The sequence below is a fragment of the Giraffa tippelskirchi genome, chromosome 5, assembly GCF_054371585.1.
Source record: "Giraffa tippelskirchi isolate mGirTip1 chromosome 5, T2T-mGirTip1v1.2.pri, whole genome shotgun sequence".
Taxonomy (NCBI): Eukaryota; Metazoa; Chordata; class Mammalia; order Artiodactyla; family Giraffidae; genus Giraffa; species Giraffa tippelskirchi.
The window spans coordinates 116008024-116032650 of NC_137279.1; the positions used below are offsets into that span (position 1 = coordinate 116008024).

General features: G+C 36.0%; 1 protein-coding gene across 1 annotated transcript in view; it reads right to left on the reverse strand.

Annotated features, from left to right (window-relative positions):
- Positions 1-24627, reverse strand: part of LOC145507884 (uncharacterized) — a 542600-nt gene that overhangs the window by 170132 nt on the left and 347841 nt on the right. Inside the window, exon 4 of the mRNA XM_081495372.1 lies at positions 16391-16415. Within this exon, the coding sequence (XP_081351498.1) occupies positions 16391-16415 (25 nt within the window). The remainder of the gene's footprint in view (positions 1-16390; positions 16416-24627) is intronic.

Below are 24627 nucleotides of genomic sequence, written 5' to 3' on the forward strand. Positions count from 1 at the left end.
CTTTTGCCTTTTTATGACTCTTTTATCTTTTTTTAATCACTGATAATCTACCCTGCTTTGAAGTCTTCTTCAGATTACTATAACTATTCCAGTATGATTTTAACTGTATTTTCAAATTATATATTTCTTCATATCTTTAAAGTTATTTAAAATGAAAAATATTTATAAATGTTTTAAAGTATGTTTCTTGTAGATAACATACATTAAAAAATAATATCATATGTGAAACAGAACACCATTCCATGTTCGATGCATGAGACAAGGGCTCAGGGCCAGGGCAATGGGATGACCCAGAGGGATGGGATGGGGAGGGAGGTGGGTGGGGGGTCCAGGAAGGGGAACACATGTAAACCCATGGCTGATTCATGTCAATGTATGGCAAAAACTATTACAATATTGTAAAGTAATTAGCCCCCAACTAAAATAAATAAAAAAAATAAATAAATTAAAAAAAAACAAATTAATCTCAATAAAAAAAAATAATTCCATTTTCTCTTTTATTTTCAGTTTCCATCTCTCTGCTGACATGAACCATTTGGTCTTGCATGTTGCCTACATTTTCTATTAAAGCTTCTATTAATTAGCTACTTTAAAATCTCTGTTGTTGGATACTTCCAATATTGTGTCATATCTGAATCTGGTTTGGGTGACAGCTTTATATCTTCAAACTGTGTCTTTTCTTGTCTTTTGGTATGTCTTGTAAATTTTAGTTGAAAGCCATATATGTATGTATTGAAGTAAATGGGCTTCCCTGATAGCTCAGCTGGTAAAGACCACCCCTGCAATGCAAGAGACCCTGGTCCAACTCCTGGGTCAGGAAGATCCCCTGGAGAAGGGATAGGCTATCCATTCCAGTATTCATGGGTTTCCCTGGTGGCTCACATGGTAAAGAATCCACCTGCAATGCGGGAGACATGGGTTCAATCCCTGGGTTGGGAAGATTCCCTGGAGGAGGACATGGCAACCCACTTCAGTATTCTTGCCTGGAGAATCCCCATGGACAGAGGGGCCTGGTGAGATACAGTCCATGGGGTTGCAAAGAGTCAGACATGACTGAGCAACTAAGCATACAGCACAGCACACATTGAAGTAAATAGGTCTTTAGTTAAACATTTACATTCACCTTACTAAAAATTTAGCTTAAAATTCCTGTGGCATTCTTATTTTTGTTTCTCCTTTTTACCTTTGGGACTTCTGTTTGTGTGCTGCTCTGATGAGCTCTGTGTCTTAAAACTCCTTTAACTGAAGTCCACTGGAAGGCTTTGTGGTGTAGTGTTAGAGTGTCAGAGACTGAAGTAAGTGTTCTATAATCTTCTGATTGAGTCTCAGTTTAGTGGGCCTGTATGTTGGGCTGTGGCTCTCACCAGTGTGTCTGTACCTCTAGGGATTTGACCTTTTATCTGTTCCCTGGCCCTTACTCTATTCTTAGGCTACAACAGTTCCAATATATTTTCTTGAAATCCTCTCCCCTGATTCTGTGTCTTTTGTCTTTGGGTTTATCCTTAAGGCGAGAAAGATAACCAAGGGAGGGTGAGTCAAGTGGAAATCCTTCTCCTGGGATCCAGGATCAGATAAAGTTTTTATATTATGCTCTCTCAAAGTATTTTTTTTTTTTCTTTTAAGAAAGATCTGGGAGAGTTTCACAGTGGCTTCTCTTCTGCTGTCTTTGTCAGGGTTATTTGTTTGTTTTCCCAGATCTTCACTGTGAGAAACAAATAGGGTGCCTAGGGGGAAAGACTGAAAAATTATGTGGATCCTAAGATTGTGGCCCTAGATGCTTCAAACTCTTAAGCTAGTCTAGTTCACACTCAGCCTCCAGTAATTCATCACATTTACTATTGAAGTAAGTTAGTTTTTTTGCTTATAATATCTACAGTTTCTGCTCCAAGGTGAGCAGATCCAGGGTGAATCATTCTGTCTATTCATATTTAGCAATGCCAGTTTGTTCTGCAACCTCAGTTCTCTGATAAATTCAAGAAAGTCACTGATTTTACAATTAATCCAAGTTTTTTTTGCTTATATTAAAGTCAGAGGGACAGTTTTCAAGCTCTCTTCATATCAGAGATGAAAATACATTTTCTATTTTAATCTTGCTTTTTGGCAATGCAGTTTTGGTCATTCTAAGTCCCCCTTTTTCGTAGGTAACTGTTAATAATACTTGTTTGGTTGGATTAATGAGAGCAAAAGAGAGAGGGAAGGAGAGAAAAAGAGAAAAGGGTATGCATCTATATCTTTATAAGAAATTTTTTGACATGCCAGTATCGGAGAAGGCAATGGCAACCCACTCCAGTACTCTTGCCTGGAAAATCCCATGGACAGAAGAGACTGGTAGGCTGCAGTCCATGGGGTCGCGAAGAGTCGGACATGACTGAGCGACTTCACTTTCACTTTGCACTTTCATGCATTGGAGAAGGAAATGGCAACCCACTCCAGTGTTCTTGCCTGGAGAATCCCAGGGACTGCCGAGCCTGGTGGGCTGCCGTCTGTGGGGTCGCACAGAGTCGGCCACGACTGAAGCGACTTAGCAGCAGCAGTATAGGAAATCATAAAAATTATGATTAAATATTTTTGAATGCTTACTATATGTTTGCCATTCTGCTCAGTGTTTTCCTGTGCTATTTCATTTAATTCTTACATTAACTAAGGGGGAGTTAGCACTATTACAGTTCTATATTATAAACAAGAAAATGAAGCTTACAAAAAATCAATAAGATTTTCAATGAAGTACAACTAGAAGTGGTATTATGTGTTCAAATCCAGGATTATCTAACTCCATGTGCGTGCGTGCTCAGTCGTTTCTGACTCTTTGCAACCCCATGGACTGTAGCTCACCAGGTTACTCTCGGAATTTTCCAGACAAGAATACTGAGGTGGGTTGCCATTTCCTACTCCATGGGATCGTCCCAATCCAGGTATCAAACCCACATCTCCTTGCATTTGCAAGTGGATTATTTTACCACTGAGCCACCTGGGAAGCCCACCTAACTCCATAGCTGTGCTTCTAAACCTCTTTGCTCTACCATCTACTGACACCCTCACCAATCTCTGAGAATTTCTCTTTTAAAAGGAGTAACATAAGAAACATATATTTTAGTTGTACTTTTCACTTATTTTCTGTGTGACACTGATCTTTGGTTTTTCTTCCCTGTCTGACCCAGAATAGGTAACTAGCAACAATTCATGGAAATGGGTTTCAGTGGAACTCATCTACATTTGTGGTGCATAAAATGAAAGGAAAAAATAATTAATATCATGTCCTAAAAATGTGCCAAACAATTAAGATGAGAAAGTAGTGGGATCCAAGTGGATTATTTTGAGACTAAATACAAATACATCCAGGAACATAGGTGTTGATATGGGAGGCAAGAATTTTTGAAAAATCAAGGTACTTGAAACAAAGAATAGCAAGGTGAGCAAAAAAAAAAAAAAAAAAAAAAAGATAATGTGGAAGAAATGGAGAGTGAATTTTCAAGATTTCTTTTTAAAAAAGATGTACCTATATGATATTGCATAGAGTATCATTTACTCAGGTAGGCAAATACTTACACTAGAGTGTGGGTAGTAGCCATTGTCAAACATTGGTGGAAACCCATTTATGCCTAGTACAAAACAGTTACATGATTTCTTTCAAGTTTTAAATGTTTTATGTCTTTTCAATTGTGTTTAAATGAGTATTTAATTTTGGATGCATAGGATGTTTTTGATTGAAACAGGTGAATGGTTTTCCTGCTAAGTGATGAGATCTGCGATACATGTAAAAAATTAAAATAGAGTAGAAATAAGTAACTAATATAACTATCTCTCATGGTTATAGATTTTAACATTAAGCTGTCAGCCAAATTAAGAATAAAACAATTAATAATGTTCTTTTATTATTAAATTTATTTTTAGTTACTGCACTTTATGTTTCATTTAGCTACTGTGTAATTATATGTTCATTCTAGGATGCTCTTCTACACTTTCTTTTTTGTCTAAAAATTGTGTGAATTTTCTGACACCTACTACATTTAGAAATATATTTTCCAACTTTTCTAGAGTTAAAAATGGGGAAGGTCTTCATGAGATCAAAACTCAGATCTACACTTGTAATAAAAAGTATGTTAGAACACAATGTTGTGTTTATGACACATCTATTAACCCTTAACAGCAGGAAGCAAGGATTGATAAGTGTTGTCTTTATTTTGTAATAGAAGAAACTGAGATATAGAAATAGTCAGCTATTTAAGGTTTATATAGGTAACCTGTGCACAAAAAATACTGTTTTTGAGCTTCATGATTTGTACAGAGCATTCCCAGGAGGCTCAGTGGTAAAGAATCTGCCTGCCAATGCAGGATCCAGGTGGGGAAGCTCCCCTGGAGAAGGAAATGGCAACCCATTCCCATATTCTTGCCTGGAGAATTCCATGGACAGAGAAGCCTGATACACTACAGTCCATGGGGTTGCAAAAAGTTGGACATGGCTTAGCGACTAAACAACAAATAACTCAATTTAGTACACTTCTTTGTGGCTAATTTTATCATTATTTCTAAAACAGTATCAAAGAATGCATCTCAGAATTCTTTGAGTGCTACATAAAAATACTTCTCAATTAAAGCTAATAAAAATCAGTTTTTATATCTTTTAATATCTGAATAGCTACAGAGAACTAGAATATGTATGCTTTTAAGGCCCATCTAATCTCTGTTTACTACTGCATTTGTTCCCAGCTCTATTGTTGCTTAGTAATTGTTAGCCAATTAGAAAAGAACACAGATGATTTTATGTGTAAATGATGCACTACACAAAGGATTTTGCAGTGGTTCTAGACATTAGATTTGGTGCTAGAAATGATGCTTAAAAAGTTAATAAGAAATGCCAAAGGGAAGTGATTTACTCTTCTCTTGAAAGGATTAATATTTTTGTTGAAAATGACATTTGCTATTAGTAAAATATCACCCACAGTGTTATGGTCATCTAATGTTATTACTTTGAGGTTTCATCATTTGGCTTGACTGTATTTAACTTGTTAAAATATTCTGATTTTAAAATTATAAAAGTATGATTATGATAAGGTGCATGCATGCATGCTAAGCTGCTTCGGTTATATCCTACTTTTTGCAACCCTATGGAATGTAACCCACCAGGCTCCTCTGTACATGGGATTCTTCAGGCAAGAATACTAAAGTGGGTTACTAAGCCCACTTCCAGGGGATCCTCTCAACCCAGGGACTGAATCCACATTTCCTGTATGTCCTGCATTGTAGGCAGATTCTTCACCACTGAACCACTGGGGAAACCCTATTATAAAGTATTTAATCTAATTTTATATTTTTATTTTCATATTTATATTTAAATATATACTTTTTGTTTATACTTAAAATTTTACAATAAAATAATTTATCACTGAAGAGTTTATGATTTTTCCCCTTGATAAATATTTAAATTTGAGGAACACAGCTATTTAGGAAATATGCAGGATTCAGTTGTGTGATGGAGCCTATTACCATTCAATTATCGGTTCTATGAGAACAGTGATTAAAGATACAGTAGTTTCTAGCACATGTATTTTATAACACATCAAAGTATTTGTTTTTGGCTTTTGATGGAACAAAACACACACAAAAATGCCATCAGGTCAACGGCCTAGTAATTAAAATCTTATTTCTATTTTTGCATTCAAAATAGGAGGAAAACAGTATTTCATTAGTAAATCAGAGCTGTCAAATGTGAGAGAAGCTGTTCTTCAGATCTCAACTGTTAGCACTAAGTTGAATTCAGTCACATATATTAGTTTTATTTTGAAGTGTCTAATGTGTGGCTAAAGATTCTAGTTAACATGAAGACTGTTGTAGAAGGGACATGGACTAGGAAAAAAATAAATTCATCAAAGAAAAATTATTGGACAATTCAGGTAGCCATTTTCACCTTCAACATAGGAGTATTTGAAACAGTAGATTGTGATTTATTTTCAATTTCCAACAAATATATTAACCATAGTTTTCTTTCTTATTCGTATGACAATATGTACCAACATTGTTTAAAGTGTTAAACCATTATGGTGCTTAGGAGTACTTCAAATTTACCTACATCTGATCTCAGTTAGGTCTTCAGTGTGTTCAGCAGTCATTGCATCTACCATGAGTGGCCTCCTAACTCTTTACATGCAAATCTATTTTCAAACCTTTTGTCAGTGCTTTTCAACCTTGGCTGCACCTCACAGTCACCTGGGAGGTTTTAAAAAATTGCAATGCTTCAATACAATACAGATCAATTAAATTTGTAAATCTGAGAATGGACAGCAGTCATCAGTGGTTTATTAAACTCTCCAAATTGTACTAATGTACAATCAAGATAGAGAACTACAGCCCAAAGCCATACTATTTCCTGTTTATGGAAGATTTGTTTCCATCTTTTAAAAGTGAGAAGCACCCAGACACCATGAACTTTTAGTGTCTGTTGTCAATCCAGAACAAATATTCTATGTTCATTATTCCACTTTCTTTGCTTCATTCAGAGTGTCGTGTGTACCTTAAGAAACTTAGTTCTGTATCCTGGCTCTTGATCCCAGTACTCTATGTCTGGCCTTCCCTGGTGGCGCAGACATTAAAGAATCGGCCTGCAATGCAGGAGAACTGAGTTTGATCCCTGGGTCAGGAAGATCCCCTGGAGAAGGGAATGGCTATCTACTCCAGTATTCTTGCCTGGAGAATTCCATGGACAGAGGAGCCTTGTGGACTACAGTTCATGGGGTTGCAAAGAGTTGGACACGACTGAGCAACTAGCATGTCCACTTTTTTTTTTTTTTTACTCCTTAATACATCAATTAGTTCCTCACTCATTTGCAGTTTTCCTTTGTGTGGAAAATTCTCAAAGAGATGGGAATACCAGACCATCCGACCTGTCTCTTGAGAAACCTGTATGCAGGTCAGGAAGCAACAGTTAGAACTGGACATGGAACAACAGACTGGTTCCAAATAGGAAAAGGAGTACGTCAAGGCTGTATATTGTCACCCTGCTTATTTAACTTATATGCAGAGTACATCATGAGAAACGCTGGGCTGGAAGAAACACAAGCTGGAATCAAGATTGCCGGGAGAATTATCAATAACCTCAGATATGCAGATGATACCACACTTATGGCAGAAAGTGAAGAAGAACTAAAGAGCCTCTTGATGAAAGTGAAAGAGAAGAGAGAAAAAGTTGGCTTAAAGTTCAACGTTCAGAAAACTAAGATCATGGCATCTGGTCCCATCACTTCATGGGAAATAGATGGGGAAATAGTGGAAACAGTGTCAGATTTTACTTTTTGGGGCTCCAAAATCACTGCTGATTGTGATTGCAGCCATGAAATTAAAAGACGCTTACTCCTTGGAAGGAAGGTTATGGCCAACCTAGGTAGCATATTTAAAAGCAGAGACATTACTTTGCCAACAAAAGTCCATCTAGTCAAGGCTATGATTTTTCCAGTGGTCATGTATGGATGTGAGAGTTGGACGGTGAATAAAGCTGAGTGCTGCAGAATTGATGCTTTTGAACTGTGGTGTTGGAGAAGACTCTTGAGAGTCCCTTGGAGTACAAGGAGATCCAACCCAGTCCATCCTAAAGGAGATCAATCCTGGGTGTTCACTGGAAGGACTGATGTTGAAGCTGAAACTCCAATACTTTGGCCACCTCATGCGAAGAGTTGACTCATTGGAAAAGACCCTAATGCTGGGTAGGACTGGGGGCAGGTGGAGAAGGGGACGACAGAGGATGAGATGGTTGGATGGCATCACTGACTCGATGGACATGGGGTTGGGTAGACTCCGGGAGTTGGTGATGGACAGGGAGGCCTGGCGTGCTGCAATTCATGGGGTCGCAAAGAGTTGGACATGACTGAGCAACTGAACTGAACTGAACTATGTCACTTTTCTCCCAAATGCTTTCCTATCTAAAATGTAATAACTGATAATTTTTTAGAAGTTGGTGAAAAGGTGAGCTGGAAATAAATTGACCCAATAGCAAAACAGGTTGACAAGAAACTTTATATGTCTCAGTGAAAGTATAGGATTGTAGATAAAATATTTCCCACGAACGTTTTTACCCCATTCTGTTCTCATGCAAGTTTGCGTTTAAATAACATTGCATACATAGGGCAAAAAGGACAAATGGAGAAAGCAAATATATATTCATTGATTAGGTCTAGTAGTTTTCTGGTGGAGTCGTTAGGGTTTTCTATGTAGAGGATCATTACTAGAGCTAATCAAAGAATATAGTAAAGTTGCAGGATATAAAATTAACACACAGAAATCCCTTGCATTCCTATACACTAACAACAAGAAAACAGAAAGAGAAATTAAGGAAACAATTCCATTCACCATTGCAACGAAAAGAATAAAATACTTAGAAATAAATCTACCTAAAGAAACAAAAGACCTATATATAGAAAACAATAAAACACTGATGAAAGAAATGAAAGATGGCACAAATAGATGGAGAAATATACCATGTTCATGGATCAGAAGAATCAATATAGTGAAAATGAGTATACTACTCAAAGCAATGTATAGATTCAATGCAATCCCTATCAAGCTACCAATGGTATTTTTCACAGAACTAGAATAAATAACTTCACAATTTGTATGGAAATACAAAAAGTCCTCGAATAGCCAAAGCAATCTTGAGAAAGAAGAATGGACCTGGAAAAATCAACCTGCCTGACTTCAGGCTATACTACAAAGCTACAGTCATCAAGACAGTATGGTACTGCCACAAAGACAGAAATATAGATCAATGGAACAAAACAGAAAGCCCAGAGATAAATCCACGCACCTATGGACACCTTCAGTTCAGTTCAGTTGCTCAGTTGTGTCCGACTCTTTGTGATTCCATGAACCACAGCACACCAGGCCTCCCTGTCTATCACCAACTGCCAGAGTTTACCCAAACTCATGTCCATCGAGTCAGTAATGCCATCCAGCCATCTCATCCTCTGTCATCCCCTTCTCCTCCTGCCACCAATCCTTCCCAGCATCAAGGTCTTTTCCAATGAGTCAACTCCGCATGAGGTGGCCAAAGCATTGGAGTTTCAGCTTCAACATCAGTCCTTCCAATGAACACCCAGAACTGATCTCCTTTAGGATGGATTGAATGGATCTCCTTGCAGTCCAAGGGACTCTCAAGAGTCTTCTCCAACACCACAGTTCAAAAGCATCAATTATCTTTGAGAAAGGAGGCAAGAGTACACAATGGAGCAAAGACAATCACTTTAACAAGTGGTGCTGGGAAAACTGGTCAATCACTTGTACAAGAATGAAACTAGAACACTTTCTAACACCATACACAAAAATGTACTCAAAATGGATTAAAGATCTAAATGCAAGACCAGAAAATATAAAACTCCTAGAGGAAAACATAGGCAAAACACTCTCCAACATAAATCACAGCAGGAACCACTATGACCCACCTCCCAGAATATTGGAAATAAAAACAAAAACAGACAAATGGGACCTAATTAAACTTAAAAGCTTTTGTACAATGAAGGAAACTATAAGCAAGAAAAGACAGCTTTCAGAATGGGAGAAAATAATAGCAAACGAAGCAACTGACAAAAAATTAATCTCAAAAATATACAAGCAACTCCTGCAGCTCAATTCCAGAAAAATAAATGACCCAATCAAAAAATGGGCCAAATAACTAAACAGACATTTCTCCAAAGAAGACACACAGATGACTAACAAACACATGAAAAGATGCTCAACATCACTCATTATTAGAGAAATGCAAATCAAAACCACAATGAGGTACCATCTCACGCCCATCAGAATGGTTGCTATCCAAAATTCTACAAGCAATAAATGCTGGAGAGGGTGTGGAGAAAAGGGAACCCTCTTACACTGTTGGTGGGAATGCAAACTAGTACAGCCACTGTGGAGAACAGTGTGGAGATTCCTCAAAAAACTGGAAATAGAACTGCCATATGACCCACCAATCCCACTGCTGTGCATACACACCAAGGAAACTAGAATTGAAAGAGACACGTGTACCCCAATGTTCATCACAGCACTGTTTATAATAGCCAGGACATGGAAGCAACCTAGATGTTCATTGGCAGATGAATGGATAATAAAGCTGTGGTACATATACACAATGGAATATTACTCAGCCATTAAAAGGAATACATTTGAATCAGTTCTAATGAGGTGGATGAAACTGGAGCCTTTTATACAGTGTGAAGTAAGTGAGAAAGAAAAACACTAATACAGTATACTAACGCATATATATGGAATTTACAAAGATGGTAACAATGAACCTATATGCGAGACAGCAAAAGAGACACCGATGTAAAGAACAGTCTTTTGGACTCTGTAGGAGAAGGCAAGGGTGGGATGATTTGAGAGAATGGCATTGAAACATGTATATTATCATATGTGAAACAGATCGCCAGTCCAGGTTCGGTGCATGAGACAGGGTGTTCGGAGCTGGTTCACTAGTATGACCCTGAGGGATGGGATGGGGAGGGAGGTGGGAGGGGGATTCAGGATGGGGAACACATGTACACACATGGCTGATTCATGTCAATATATGGCAAAAACCACTACAATATTGTAAAATAATTAGCCTCCAATTAAAATAAATTTAAAAAAAAAGAAAGCAAATAGCACATTGGGTCCTACCTTGGAAATTACTGAGGTACTTACCAAATATATATATACATACATGTATATACACACATGCATATATATTCACACACATGTTTTTATAGGTGATAAATATATGTATAGAAAAAAAAATATATATCACCTTTCACTTTTATTTATCTAACTTTTTCAATATTTTCTCAAGAATTCCCAATATTAAATTTTCTTCCTTTGGAAAACCTGGAGAGGTTATTTATGTTAAAAATGATATATATTGAAATTTATACCTTAGCCTTTTCTTTTTATTTGCCTGATATATATTCTCTCATATTTTAATTTTCAGTCTGTCTCCATTGTGGACCACATATGCCAAGATTTTTATTTATATTTTGATCCAATCTGAAAGCCTCTTTAATCTTTATGCTATTTAGATATATTTTAAATCTCTGGTTGTATTAGAGAATAACTCTGCCATCTTATTTATATCTTATATTTGAAGTATTTTGTTTTCCCACTTTTATCTCTCTTTTCCTGCTTTCCAGTGGTTTGGATTTCCTTCTGCTGGTTTAAAAGTTGTGCTTTCTTTTTCAGATTTCCTTCTTAGCCTTTGTCCTAGTCTTTAACATTTCTACTGCTGCCTCCTCCTCTACATGAGTATTAATTTCTGTTCCTTTTAGCATATGGCAGATGAAGTGTATGGCAAACTGAAATTTCAAAAACTTAGGTTTTGATATAGAAGATTTGTTGTAGGATCTTTGTGTGGTTGAATTTCAGTCATGTTATACTCAAACCCTGAAGTAGATGTTAGGGAGCCTTGCATTGCAATATATCATAAATAATATATATATTTAAATAATATATATATTGAAATTTTAATGTAGTTTTATTAAGCATGTCACCCACTTAGTCACCTAGATCCTGTTTCTTAAAATGTCAATGTGCAATAAAGCTAGCTATTTGCTAGAGATGTTTGGGAATTAATGATATTTTGCTATTATACAAGCCTGGCACATAGTAAGAATTAAATAAATGATGATAATGGTAATTTGTACTATTGATATGTCATGGGTTATAGTTTTGTTTTTGTTTGGTTTGGTTTTGGTAGTTGCTGACTTTTTCCCACTCAATGTAATGTGTTCTGAGAATCAGAGAATAAATATTCATGGAAGGGGCTAGTGGACAGCATTCCTCCTCACTTTTGATTCACTTAGAATTCACTGGAAGATTAAACATGCAGTTTACAGATTATGTGTTCCAATGTGAAACCTAGAAAATAAAGTTGGCAAGCACATACACTACTGTAGATGTCCTTTTTTTTTTTTAGCCAATGATAAGTGGTTGTGAGTAGATACTCTGCCTTCATAAATTTTTAAAGAGATCAGTTTACTTGATAGTAGTTTATTCTTGAAGCAGGCTGGCATTTATCACATTGTGGGCCTCTTTCTCTTATGATGCCTTTCATAGTGTATATATTTTTGGAATCCGTGTTCTGAAGAACAAGATAAACAAACTATCATCCAGGACATACAGTGCTTTACATAAACAGTATAAATCTCTTGTGTTCTCCCATAAATATTCCTCTGTGACTGAGTTGTGGAATTTCCTAGAGCAGAATGTGCTTTTGGTAATTGATGCTCCTCGGCTGACATCATTATTCAAATGAGTTTATAAGCAGAAAATCTAAAATGCCCATTGACATGTTTCTCTGATTTGGTTGATGGAAAGAAGACTTGAACAATTAAAATGGCTAGATTGTTTCAAGATTTCCATGAGAATTTCACTCCCTTCCCTTCCTGTTCAACTCGTCCATCCACCCCAAAACTTAACCCCCATCTTCAAGTAGTTTTTACCAGGATGGAAAAAAAAAAGTATATTTCAAAATTATATTTTGTAAATTTATGGGTGTTTCTAACTATTAGAGACATGCTAGTGGGAGAAATCCAAGTATATGGGATCTGTGTGTTTCATATGTAGTCGATCCTAATTATCCAAAGTTTCCATATTAGCAGATTTGACCACTCTCCCAAACTTATGTTTAACCTCCAAATCAATATTCATGGTGCTTTTACAGTCATTTCTAGACATGTAGATTGGCAAAAAATACGAACTACCCAACTTTTTACATTCCCAGTAAGGTCAAACAAGGCAACACCCGGTCTTCTGTTCCAGCCCTTATAAATGCTCTAATACTTATAAGTCCTCTTAGTTCCTTGTCCTTCACATTTTTGTGCTTTTTGTTGGTGCTTTTGCTGCTTAAAATGGTCCCAAAGCATAGTATCAAAGTGCTTCCTAGTGTTTCTAAGTGCAGGAAGGCTGTGATGTGTCTTGCGAAGAAAATATATGTTACAAAACTTCCTTCAAATACGAGTGATAGTTCTGTTGCCCATGAGTTCAATGTTAGTGAATCTACAATATATACCAAATAAGGTGTCTTCAAAAAGAAACACACATAAAACAAGAATGTTTTACTCTGTGGATGAAAATGTTGTGATCACGGCCTTGCAGGAATCTAACCCTGTATTTCCCCTAGGAGTCATGGTCCACTGTATGTGACAACTTTATAGACCTAACTATAGCAAATACTTAGACTTGATTGTATCCCCATTCATGTTATCCCCTGTATGATTTATCTTTTTATCCTGTATTTGAAATATACTCCTTAATATATGTTTCAAAATAAAATTTGTAAGATTTTGCCTTGAATGGCCATGATCACTATTTAATTTGTTTTTATTATAACATCATTAGCAGGCGATAGAGTTTTATAACCAAAGCAACAGAGATCACTGTCTACTCAGGTTAATCCTGGCTCCCATTGTATTGTACCCTGTTATATAAACCCACCTATTGTTTTTAAATCTGCATATTCACATATCTCATTTGTATTTTCACATATCTTTCTGTCCCAGGCATACTAGCCTAAATCCACTAATTTGGTACATTCTACTTCTAACAACATTAGTTAAGGTAGATTTGAAATCATACATAGGTTTGGTGGTATGCTAATTTAATGACTCTTTCTTTCCCAATATGAGACTAGAAACCCAAATTCTAAGCAGGCCCTGTGATCAGGGTACAAGCATATGACCTAAGGTCTGTCCATAGTTGTAAATCAATAAGACTGCAGTTTAGAAGTAAGCTGTTTCAAAAATCATTATGCATGGAGCTTCCATTTTTGAGGCTATATGTGATGGCAGAAGGTTTGGATGTTTGGCGGTTGCAATTACAATGCCAATGGCTGCACTTTACCGATGGCTGTAAAACAAAGTTCCTGGAGCAAAGTTGTATGAGTAGGCAGAGACAATAATGATTTACTGATAGTTCACACAAATAACAGATTTGTTATTGAACTAGATCTTTGGTCTGGTTTTGGGCTTTTATCTTGGACGTTTGCTTTAAAATTAGTTTGAGAACCTTCCTATTGAATCTATGAATTGGCATATATCATTTTATTAAGCTTTATTTATGTAAAATCAGTTGAGATTATCTTCTCCTGCTTGTAACTATGAAAGTACTGACTCATAGATTATATTAGTTTTCTAATGCTATCCTAACATGTCATCAAAAACTTAGTGGCTTAAACAACACAAATTTACCTCACAGTTCTACAGTTAAGTCTGTCACAAAGTTTCGTCAAGCTAAAATCAAGATGTTGGCAGGGTTATATTTCTTTATAGAGGTTTTATTGTTGTTCTTGTTGTTTAGTCACTATGTCATGTCCAACTCTTTGTGACCCCATAGACTATAGCCCACCAGGCTCCTCTGCCCATGGGATTTTCCAGGTAAGAATTCTGGAATGGGTTGCCGTTTCTTTCTCCAGTGGATCTTCCTGACCCAGGGATCAACCCCACACCTCCTGCATTGGTAGGCGGGTTCTTCACCAATGAGCCACCAGGGAGGCTTTTAGGTTGTTGGCAGAATTCATCTCCTTGTGATGGTAGAATGCTGAGGGGCATTCCCAGTTCCTAGAGACCACCCGTGTTCCTTGGCTCTTTTCTCCCTTCCATCATCCCCAAAGCAGTAATGAAGTGTTGAGTCCCTCTTACCCCTTGAACATGACCTGCCTCTTTTCTCATTATCACAAGGTTGCATGTTACAAGGTTAATTTGCAAAAGTCAATTGCTTTATTGATAAAAAATTAGAATTTAAATACACAATACTGTTTATATTAACACCAAAACAAAATACTTAGGCATACATCTAGCAGAATATGTATAATATCTATATGAGAAAAATTATAAGATCTATATGAGAAAAATTATAAAACTTCATAAAAGAACCTAAAGAAGATCTAAATAAATGGAGAATTATTCCATGTTTATGGATATGAAACTTAATATTTCCAAAATCAGTTCCTCCCAATTGATCTATAAATTCAGCAATCCTAATCCAAATGCTGGCAAATTGTTCTGAGGATACTGATAAACTCATTTTTAAGTTTTATATGTGAAGGCATATATAATCAACATGATATTAATATCAGAAGACTGACACTACCTAACTTAAGGAAATGGCAACCCATTCTAGTATTCTTGCCTGGGAAATCCCATGGAGAGAGGAGTGGGGCGGGCTATAATCCATGGGGTCATAAGAGTCAGGCACGACTTAGCGACTAAACCACCACGACCATTAAGTTATGGTAAATGAAATAGTGTGCCATTGGCAAAAGAATAGACAAATAGATCAATGGCATGAAATAGCACAGAAATAGACATACAAATATAGTCAGCTGATCTTTGACGATGGAGCAAAGGCTATTTATTCAATAATAAAAGGATAATCTTTTCAACAAATGGTGCTGGAACAACTGGACATCCACATGCAAAAAAATGAATATAGACACAGAATACACATTAAAAAAAAAAAACTCAAAATGAATCATAGATCTAATTGTAAACTGAAAAGCTATAAAACTCCTAGAAAATTACTTAAGAGAAAATCTAGGATTTGGTGATGAATTTTTTGATACACCAAAAGTAAAATTCATGTAAGAAGAGTATCATTAAGTTGGACTTCATTAAATTTTAAAAATTATGCTGTGTAAAATACACTACTAAGAGAACAAAAAGACTGGCCACACAGACTGGGAGAAAATCATCTCAAAAACATATCTGATAAAGAACTGTTACCCAAAATATAAAAAGGAGCTCTTAAATCTCCATAATAAGAAAAAAATAAGCCAATTGAAAGACCTTAAGCCAAAGACCTTAAGACACATCTTACCAAAGAAGATATACATATGGCAAATAAGCATATGAAAAGATGCTCATCATCACATATTATCAGGGAAATGTAAATTGAAACAACAAAGAGATACCAATACATACCTATCTAAATGACTAAAATGCAAAACTAAATGCAAAACACTGACACCAAATGCTTGCAAGAATGTAAAGCAGAAATTGCATTCTCATTCATTGCTGATGAGAATGCAATTTAGTACAGCCATCTTGGAAGACAGTTGGCTGTTTTTTTATAAAGCTAAGCATATTTTTTTTCTATAAAATCCAGCAATTAAACTCTCTGGTATTTATTCAAATGAGTGGAAAACTTACGTCCACGCAAAAACCTGCACACAATTTTAGAGTTTTAGTCATGATTTCTGAAACCTGAAAGCAACCAAGAAGTCCTTCAAAAGATGAATGAATGAATAAACAAATCATGGGGCATCCATACAATGTAATATTATTCGCTGATAAAAAGAACTGAGCTATTGTGACATGGAAAATCACGGAGGAAAATTAAATGCATATTAATAAGTACAAAATGCCAATCTGAAAAGGCTACTTACTGTATCATTCCAACTATATGGCCACCTAGAAAAGACAAAAAAATAAAAAAATAAAAATTCTCTTTTGTAACAAATACATAATAAAGAATGATAAATTAAAAGCTTAACTGCTTAATAAACTTTGATTTTTATGTCAAATAAAATAGCATTAATAAAGAGGCAAAATAAAAATATTTTCATTGATAAAAGATTAGGGAAATTTGCCACCAGTTTCCTCAGTCAAGGAAACACTAAAGATTAGATTTTACAAAAAGAAAATAACAGAAGGACAAGAATTTCAAGAAACCTTAGGTATTTTATTTAAGAGATTTAGAGTCTAAAAGATTAATGAAAATAGGCCATTGTTGGGAACTAAGCCTCATGAAAAATAACTGTTAAGAGATGTAGAAATGGAGTGAAGTAGATCAGGTAATAAAGATTATACACTAGTGCATAAGAATCAGTTATTTCATATTGATGACATTGTTCTATATGTTTTAACATCCAGCATTTTTTAAAAACTCATTTTGGTTCACCAGTTGTGAATGACTGCCTCTACGTATAGGTGATATAACAACCCTCCTGTATTTTCCAAACTAACTGCATTAAAATTCTATCTATTAAGGTGTAATAAGCCCTAAACCATTAATGGCCAGCAATCCCAGAAGCACCTTCTCATCCCAGAAGTTATTTACATACTGGGTCACACCATTCTTCATTAGCATCTTTCCAGGTAGTAGTATTTAAAATTGAAGTTCCATTTCAAAGTGTAAGAGTTCCTTACTTAAATCGTTATTTTTTAAAAAAACACATGTATAAATAAAGCACTCTCTTTTCTTCCCTGCAAATTAATTCATAGTGATATTTCCTTCTAGTTAGATATGCTGATATTTTTTCGATCCTTTTTTTCTCCTTTTAGTTATTTCAACCTGACTAAAATTGCACTCTGCCTGGGCTATTTAGCCTTTAAATGTTAGTAGATAGCTGTCATTTATAGTTCTCATTTAGCTAAGCCACACCCATTGTGGTTTGTTTCAGTCTTTGTCCATAAATCAATCTCTCTGCCCTTAGTCACAAAACTGTCACCTGCTTTCTAGTTTGATGGTTTTTCTCACTGAGTTCAGAATAGCAACTCTCAGTACAAAATTGCAGACTCACTTCAAAAACTTACCCCTGGCTGCAAAGGACATGACAGTGTAACAGCACTGCAGAAAGACCCTTAGTCTAGTAAGTGACATTTCTGCAAATCGTTGCCTGACCTAATAAGCAAATCAGTTCTTGGTGGGCAAATGGGAGTCAGAAGGAAGGACTGTAGAGAAGAATGTTATATAGTCTTATACTAGCTTGTAAAATGATCCTTTAAGCTAATAAGAGAAAGATTTATATATTATTTCTTCTCCTTTTTATTTTTGTTGAGTTTTAGTGCTATAAATCTAATACTAATGAATAGCTTATGTTTTTGCTGAAGTTTATTTAACTTTAAATGAAATATTCCATCTTATTACAGTGAAACTGAAGCCTTTAGGAATCAGTATATTCAAAACTCTATTTTTAATCATATTATGTAGAATTTCTTCTTTCATAATCAGGGGGTTTTTCATTGATCATACCTCATAAAAAATACTCATATAAATTTTTAGGAATTCAATAACTATTAATATGTTATTGGATTTAGAATCAAATATTCCTCCATGAGGCAGAGGAGAGCCTGGGATGTTTCCTAGTCTAATGTTTAAGAAATGTAGGAAGATGGTTAGGTTCTTGCCATCAGTTAACCTTTTTGTGCTCTATCTATTCTGGACCCCAGTGAATATCTTACATTGCCCTCCCTACTCTTTCCAAAAAAACTCCTTTCCCCAAACAACAGCCCTCCCATAAAAGAAGTATTTCTCCAACTTACCTTCTCCCTTCTCAACATATTGTTTGCTTATTTACCATTAATATTTATAGGTGGAGTGTATATTTTTTTCTCTCTAGGATTATGATGTTTTGCTTTAACAGTATTCCCCACCCCACCTTACTCATTTCAAACCTAGCTAAAATTACACTTTCTGCTGGGTGGCTCAGCCTTTGAATAATAGTGGAAAGCTATCTTTTACAGTTCTCATTTAGCTAAGCCACACCTATGGTAGATCCAATCTTTGTCCATAAATCAATCTCACTGCCCTCAGAAAAATGCTTTTCTTGTATCACCTGCTTCTTGCTGAGATCAGAACACCAAGTCTTAATACAAAATTGCAGTGCTCACTTCAAAAACTTACCACTGGCTGCAAAGGAAACGGTATAACAGTAAGAACTTCAGAAAGATCCTTAGAAAGAAGACCTGTCCCTTCAGAGCTACTGTTCTTGGAACCAACGGTGAGTGAAAGTTAAATGAGTCAGAGGAGATATAAACAAAGGGTAATTGACAAGAGAGGACCAAAAGTATTTTCCTCTGCTCTGCTGCCGCTGCTAAGTCACTTCAGTCGTGTCCGACTCTGTGTGACCCCATAGAAGGCAGCCCACCAGGCTCCCTGGTCCCTGGGATTCTCCAGGCAAGAATACTGGGGTGGATTGCCATTTCTTTCTCCAATGCATGAAAGTGAAAAGTGATAGCGAAGTCGCTCAGTCGTGTCCGACTCTTAGCGACCCCATGGACTGCAGCCTACCAGGCTCCTCCATCCATGGGATTTTCCAGGCAAGAGTACTGGAGTGAGGTGCCATCGCCTTCTCTGTTCCTCTGCTCTACCCCTCTTCTTTGGAGCCCATTTCTTCCCATCCTGGGAAGAATCTCATTACCTAAATTAGAAAGTGAGGGGTCAGATGAAATTGACCTTGATTTTAGTGACAGTATTTTCTTTGTTTTGAAATACCAGCCAGGCTAAGGTTTATTCATGCTTTCTGTCCTATAACATGATCCTTAGCAGGACGCCAAGCACTAATTTTCAGGAAGCAGTCTTCAAAATCAGAAGTGATACTGAGTCCTAGCTTTGCAAATAAGAATATCTGTGTTTGTATATAAATCATTTATTTCCTGTATTTTTCTTGTTCTATATCACAGGTCTCAAGTTATCGGTCAGGAAATCTAAATGAGTGAGAAAGGATAGTAATTGTATAATTTAAAGTGGTCAGTGAATCCATATGTGCCCCAACGCTCAAGTGTATACTGAGTAGAGAAAATATCTTGAAAATGTGTGTGTAAATTTAATAACACTATAGAAATCATACTAGATTTATAAATCTTTTTTTTCTAAATCAATGGAAATAGAAAACACAATTTTTGGTTTGATGTTATTTTTAAAAAGGTTCTCAATGTTCATACAATTTTGAAATCTCCAAACTAGGTGTTCTTCATAGGTCTTTCCTGTCTGAAATTACAGGATTCACTGACACTCAGTAAACTGATTGTTTTGGACAAATATATGAGTTGAATCCACCCTTGACACTGCTAACACATCTATCCAAAAAATGCATAATTTTCATTACCATTTTATTACCTTTGTCCAGTAAAGCACACAATGAAAACTCTTGCCTATTTATTAATCTTTTCTATGTAATGTTTTCTGGGACTGTCCAGCATTTCCTGTGACACTGCTTGAAGCTTTCTTTATTTTTCCTTGTAATGCCAATGAATTGCTGTCTAAGTGTCAGGTCCCTGAGGTTTGTACTGGTTTTGACATCCAAACACTTGACTTTTAAATGAGTTCTAATGCAGACAATGTGTTCTATCCCTGGCCAACCCTACTCTTTCAATAGCAGTTACATTAACAGGTACTGCAGGGCATCTAAGTGGATGCCGTGCAGTAAACAGAATAGGGATGGACCACAGCAAGCATGGCCTTAAAGTGAAACTGGATCAGAACACTTTGAAAAGTCACTTCTAAGAATGATGCATCACTGTTTTTACAAGTCTGGAAGCCATAGCAGTGCACTCACTATCCTAAGCTCTAGTTATCTGAGATGAGGCATTTGAAAGGAATTTTGTCCAAAAATTTAGAAAAAAGAGAGCCATAATAAGATATCTTCCCTTTGGTAACTCATATGTGTACTTTCAAAAAGCAAACATATATTTTCTACTCTTCATCAACAGTAATTCCCTTATTTGTGTATTTAGCAATGCAGTGTGTGTGTGTGTGCGCGTGTGTGTAGCTACTGTGCCCTTATCACTACACCAGTCATCATTATGACACTTTATCTTAGTTTTTTATATGGTGTCTTCTTATCTTCCAGGAATTTACAACCTACCTGGGGAGATAAGACTTATGGAATGTGACTTGCCAAATGCATTCATGGGCTGGGAAACAACCAAAGAAGCTACCAAGGTGCCAAATTTACTCTCAGAAATAGCATTGCATTACCTTGAATGAAGTGGCCCAGGGTGTTCTGTAGGGAGCAAAATTTGAAATCTGGCTAATTTTTTTTAACCAGAAGAATAATGAGTAACTTCATTACCTTTTTATTCATGAAGTTTTTTAATTAAGAGAAACTTCTTTGACTAGAAATTTGTTTCAAAATAAGGTATTGGCAAAACATGATTTCTTGAAGAGAAAAACAATAGTGAAATCCAAACAGGTGGATTTATTAATATCCTTATTCAAAGTAAAGCCTCTTAACTAAATACAGTAGCCAGAAATTAATTGTATAACAGAACAACAGATGAGGATATTAACTCATCAATGATCTATTTAAATTCTCTTCCTAGATATCACCATTGGCTTGAGATATTCTGTAGCATAAGGCCTACCTATCTATCATCTATCTATTTATCTATCATCCATCTATCATCTATCTATCTTCAGTTCAGTAGTGCTATGAATAATGTGAAGAAAAACAATTAGTTAAAATTGTCAATATTCTTAAACTACTGGGACAAAATATTATTTTATGTACATGTTTAATGACTTATTTGGGGGGTGCTGATTGATAACTGGAGTACAAAAGTAATCAGTAGCAAATTACCACATAATAATTAATAGTAATGGAGAGGAGGGGTGTTATAGAAGTTGACCACAACTTGAAACCTAACTACGAGGAAATTTCTGAAGTGGAAAAAATGATCATGATCTAAGATTAAACAAGTGCACAGACAAGTGAATCGTTAGGAATGCTCAGATAAAAACAATGCATGTCAGAAATGACAGTCTCTGAATCCAGAGCCTCTCCGCTAGCCAGACTGCTTGCTCATTCACTGTGTCACCCACCAGGAGGAAGCTTCCCCATGTTGTAGGATCTGAACTAAAGACTCTGGGATCTAAGTAAAGAATTAAGAGTCTTCTGGATTATAAGAACAGAATGGACCTGCTTTATAAATCACAACCCAGAACTGCTTCTGGTAAAGTTTGCACAGTAAGAAAAATGTGACCAAGACCACCTCCAGATATGATAATTTTCTAGGAGGACTTGTGAGACAGCATAGAGTCATAATCAAGGCTATAGCTTACTACAGTAAAAAAGAATACAGAGAAAACGCATAGGAGTGAAGTCTGCGCTAAACCCAGCACAAGTTTTCAGAGTTCTGCCCCAATGGCATTACACAGGATGCACTTACTTCCCTCAGCAAGATGCTGTGGTAACACATGTGAAATGTTAACCTCTCAAGCAAATTGTTAGTTTAAAAAAAAAAAAAAAAAGCTTATTAGTAACTCCCTGCTCTGGGACTTTTATTGGGGGCTAGTTACATAGCTGCCCTTTGCCTATCATGAACCAAAATTCTAGAGTCTCAGAAAGAAAGCAGGTATTTGATATAAACCACATTGTTTGTCCAAACATTTTAGGAACAGTGAGCCCCTTTTAGCAGGTCTGAGCATGGTGAAACCTTCTGGAAATCCTTGTCCCCAGATGCCAGATAAGGACCAACTTTGTAAACAGGCCTTCCAGAGAATAACAGTCAAGCTTGCTGTGTTAACTCTTTCCTGCACATCTCCTTAGCAGAAAGTATACTTTTAGGCTATATAAGCTAAATGGCATTTTTCAAATATTTCCTTGTCAAGAAAATGATGTTTGAAAATCCACTAGAGTAAATAAATTGTACTGTTCAAGGGGCAACCAGTCTGGGCTCTTTCCCCTTTGCTACCAGCTGCTCAGAGGCCCAAGGGTGCTACCATATTAGTGTACCCTAAATCCATTAGTGTCACACTGGGAATATTCTCTGCCTGAAGGGAAATATTGAATTTGTACACAAAATGACCATGTAGGCAAAAGTTCTTTGTAACCTCATTTTTAATATTGAAAAACTTGAATGACTTGAAAGTCTAAAAATTGGAAAAATGAATTACTGTATTACATTAATGCATTATAGCATATTTCCAAAAATAAAAGCAAATGGTCAAAAAGCACATGTATCAACATGGATCTAACTTTCACAAATATAAAGTTAAGTGAAAATGATTGAATTGTGAAATGTTACTCTTTAGATACAGCTAGTATACTTGCAAAAATATTAGAGACTGTTTTTGAGGTACAGGGGAAAATTAAACACCAAGTCAAGGTAATTATTATTTTGGGGATAGGCCAGAAGAATGAGATCTGGGAGAGGCCCATAAGGATGTCAAATGCATCTATAATCTTTTATTTCTTAAAAAATTCTGAAGCAATTATGCAAAAGTGCTAATATTATTATTTGATAAAAGTGGATGGTAGGGACATAAATATCTGTGGTTCTGTTCTCTAGGTCTCTCTTTTGTTAGAAATGTCTTCTAATACAAATTCAAAATAGATTGGAGCACCTATGTCTCCACTCATGTTGAAAGCACTTTAGCCTATCTCACTAAAGATAATTTGAAAGGCTAATTGAAATTCTCCACAGTAGTCTTTGACACAAAGTTATTCACATTTGTAAACACCATAGACGATTTTAGAAGGATTCTAGCTGAGTTAGAAAGTATATTCTCTAGACCTAAATATAGAAACAGTTTTGATTACACAGGGAGAAAAAAGCAGAAAATCTTACCAAGGTGTTTTTTTGCTCTGAGTGGCTACTTGAATAAAGATACCTCTTATTAATCTAATTTTGTCTTTAATGAAACATAAAGAATTGATAAGGGAACTTCTGAATCCTCAATTTCCATACATCCACCCCTTGTAATAAATGCTAATCCAGCAAATGCCAGATGCTGCTACTTTGAAAGGGATTTTGTCTAGAATACTTTCAGCCTTCAGTGCTGTAGTGCTTCTGTCCCCATGCAGCACCTTCACCCTTGCTCTTCTGTGCACATATTCACCTTCTCTGTCACTGTTAAGTCAGATCATGAGGCAAAAATAGTCATAGAAATAGCTGTAATTCTTTGAGTTCTCACAATGTGCAAAATATAGTTTCAAGACTAATAATTATTAGATATTCTTAAAATCTCCACTTTGATCTCCACTCAAACAGAACTCTTGATACACGATCCCTCTCTCCCAGCACTGACACTTACTTCAAAGCAAAAACTTCTCATTCACACTTCCTTCATACCCTATATATAATCTATTCATGAGACTATTCTTTTAGTTCTGCCATCCAGTTATCTTTCTAAACTTTTCCTTCCCCATTAGTTTACATTTCTGCTCCAGTCTAAGCCATAATCACTGCATGGGCCACTCCTGTATCTTCCACTATTTCTCTGCATTCACTCTTGACTTTCCAATGTTCCATTGTTTACAAATAGTCAAAATGGATGTTACATCACTTTCTGCTGAAGGGACATACCTTCTCCTCACACAGAATAAACACTTAAGTTCTTTTAAGGGCCCCAAAGGACACCATATTATTTGTCACCTGACTTTTGCTGATCACATCACTTATCCTTCTTCTTGCTCAGATAATTTCAACAACTGGAATTTCAACACACACCATCTCAAGGTCTTTATACCTTATTTTTCTTCTGCCTAAAAAAAATTTCCTGTTTTTGCACGGCTTGCTAATTTGGAGTTGACTTTCTCAACAAAATTTTACCTTTAATTGTATTGATAGCACTTAAACTGACATATCTCTTTTGCTTGCTGTCAATGTCCCTCACTTGTACATAGTTTGTGTAAACTGGGTGTTTGTTGATCAGCATTATATTCTAGAACCTAGAATAGTGTCTGTCAAGAAGCAGGGTCTCAATCAGTATTTGATGAAGAGGTGAATTAGCAACCTTGAGAAATGCATTTTTATAATCTCAGTATCACAGGTCAGAAAATAAGCACTGAATGAATAAATAATTTATCCAAACTGGTACAACTAGCCAATGGAAGATCCAAAATTTGAACTCAAGTTCTGAGCAAACACTACTGTCACAGAGAAGAATAAACCTAAC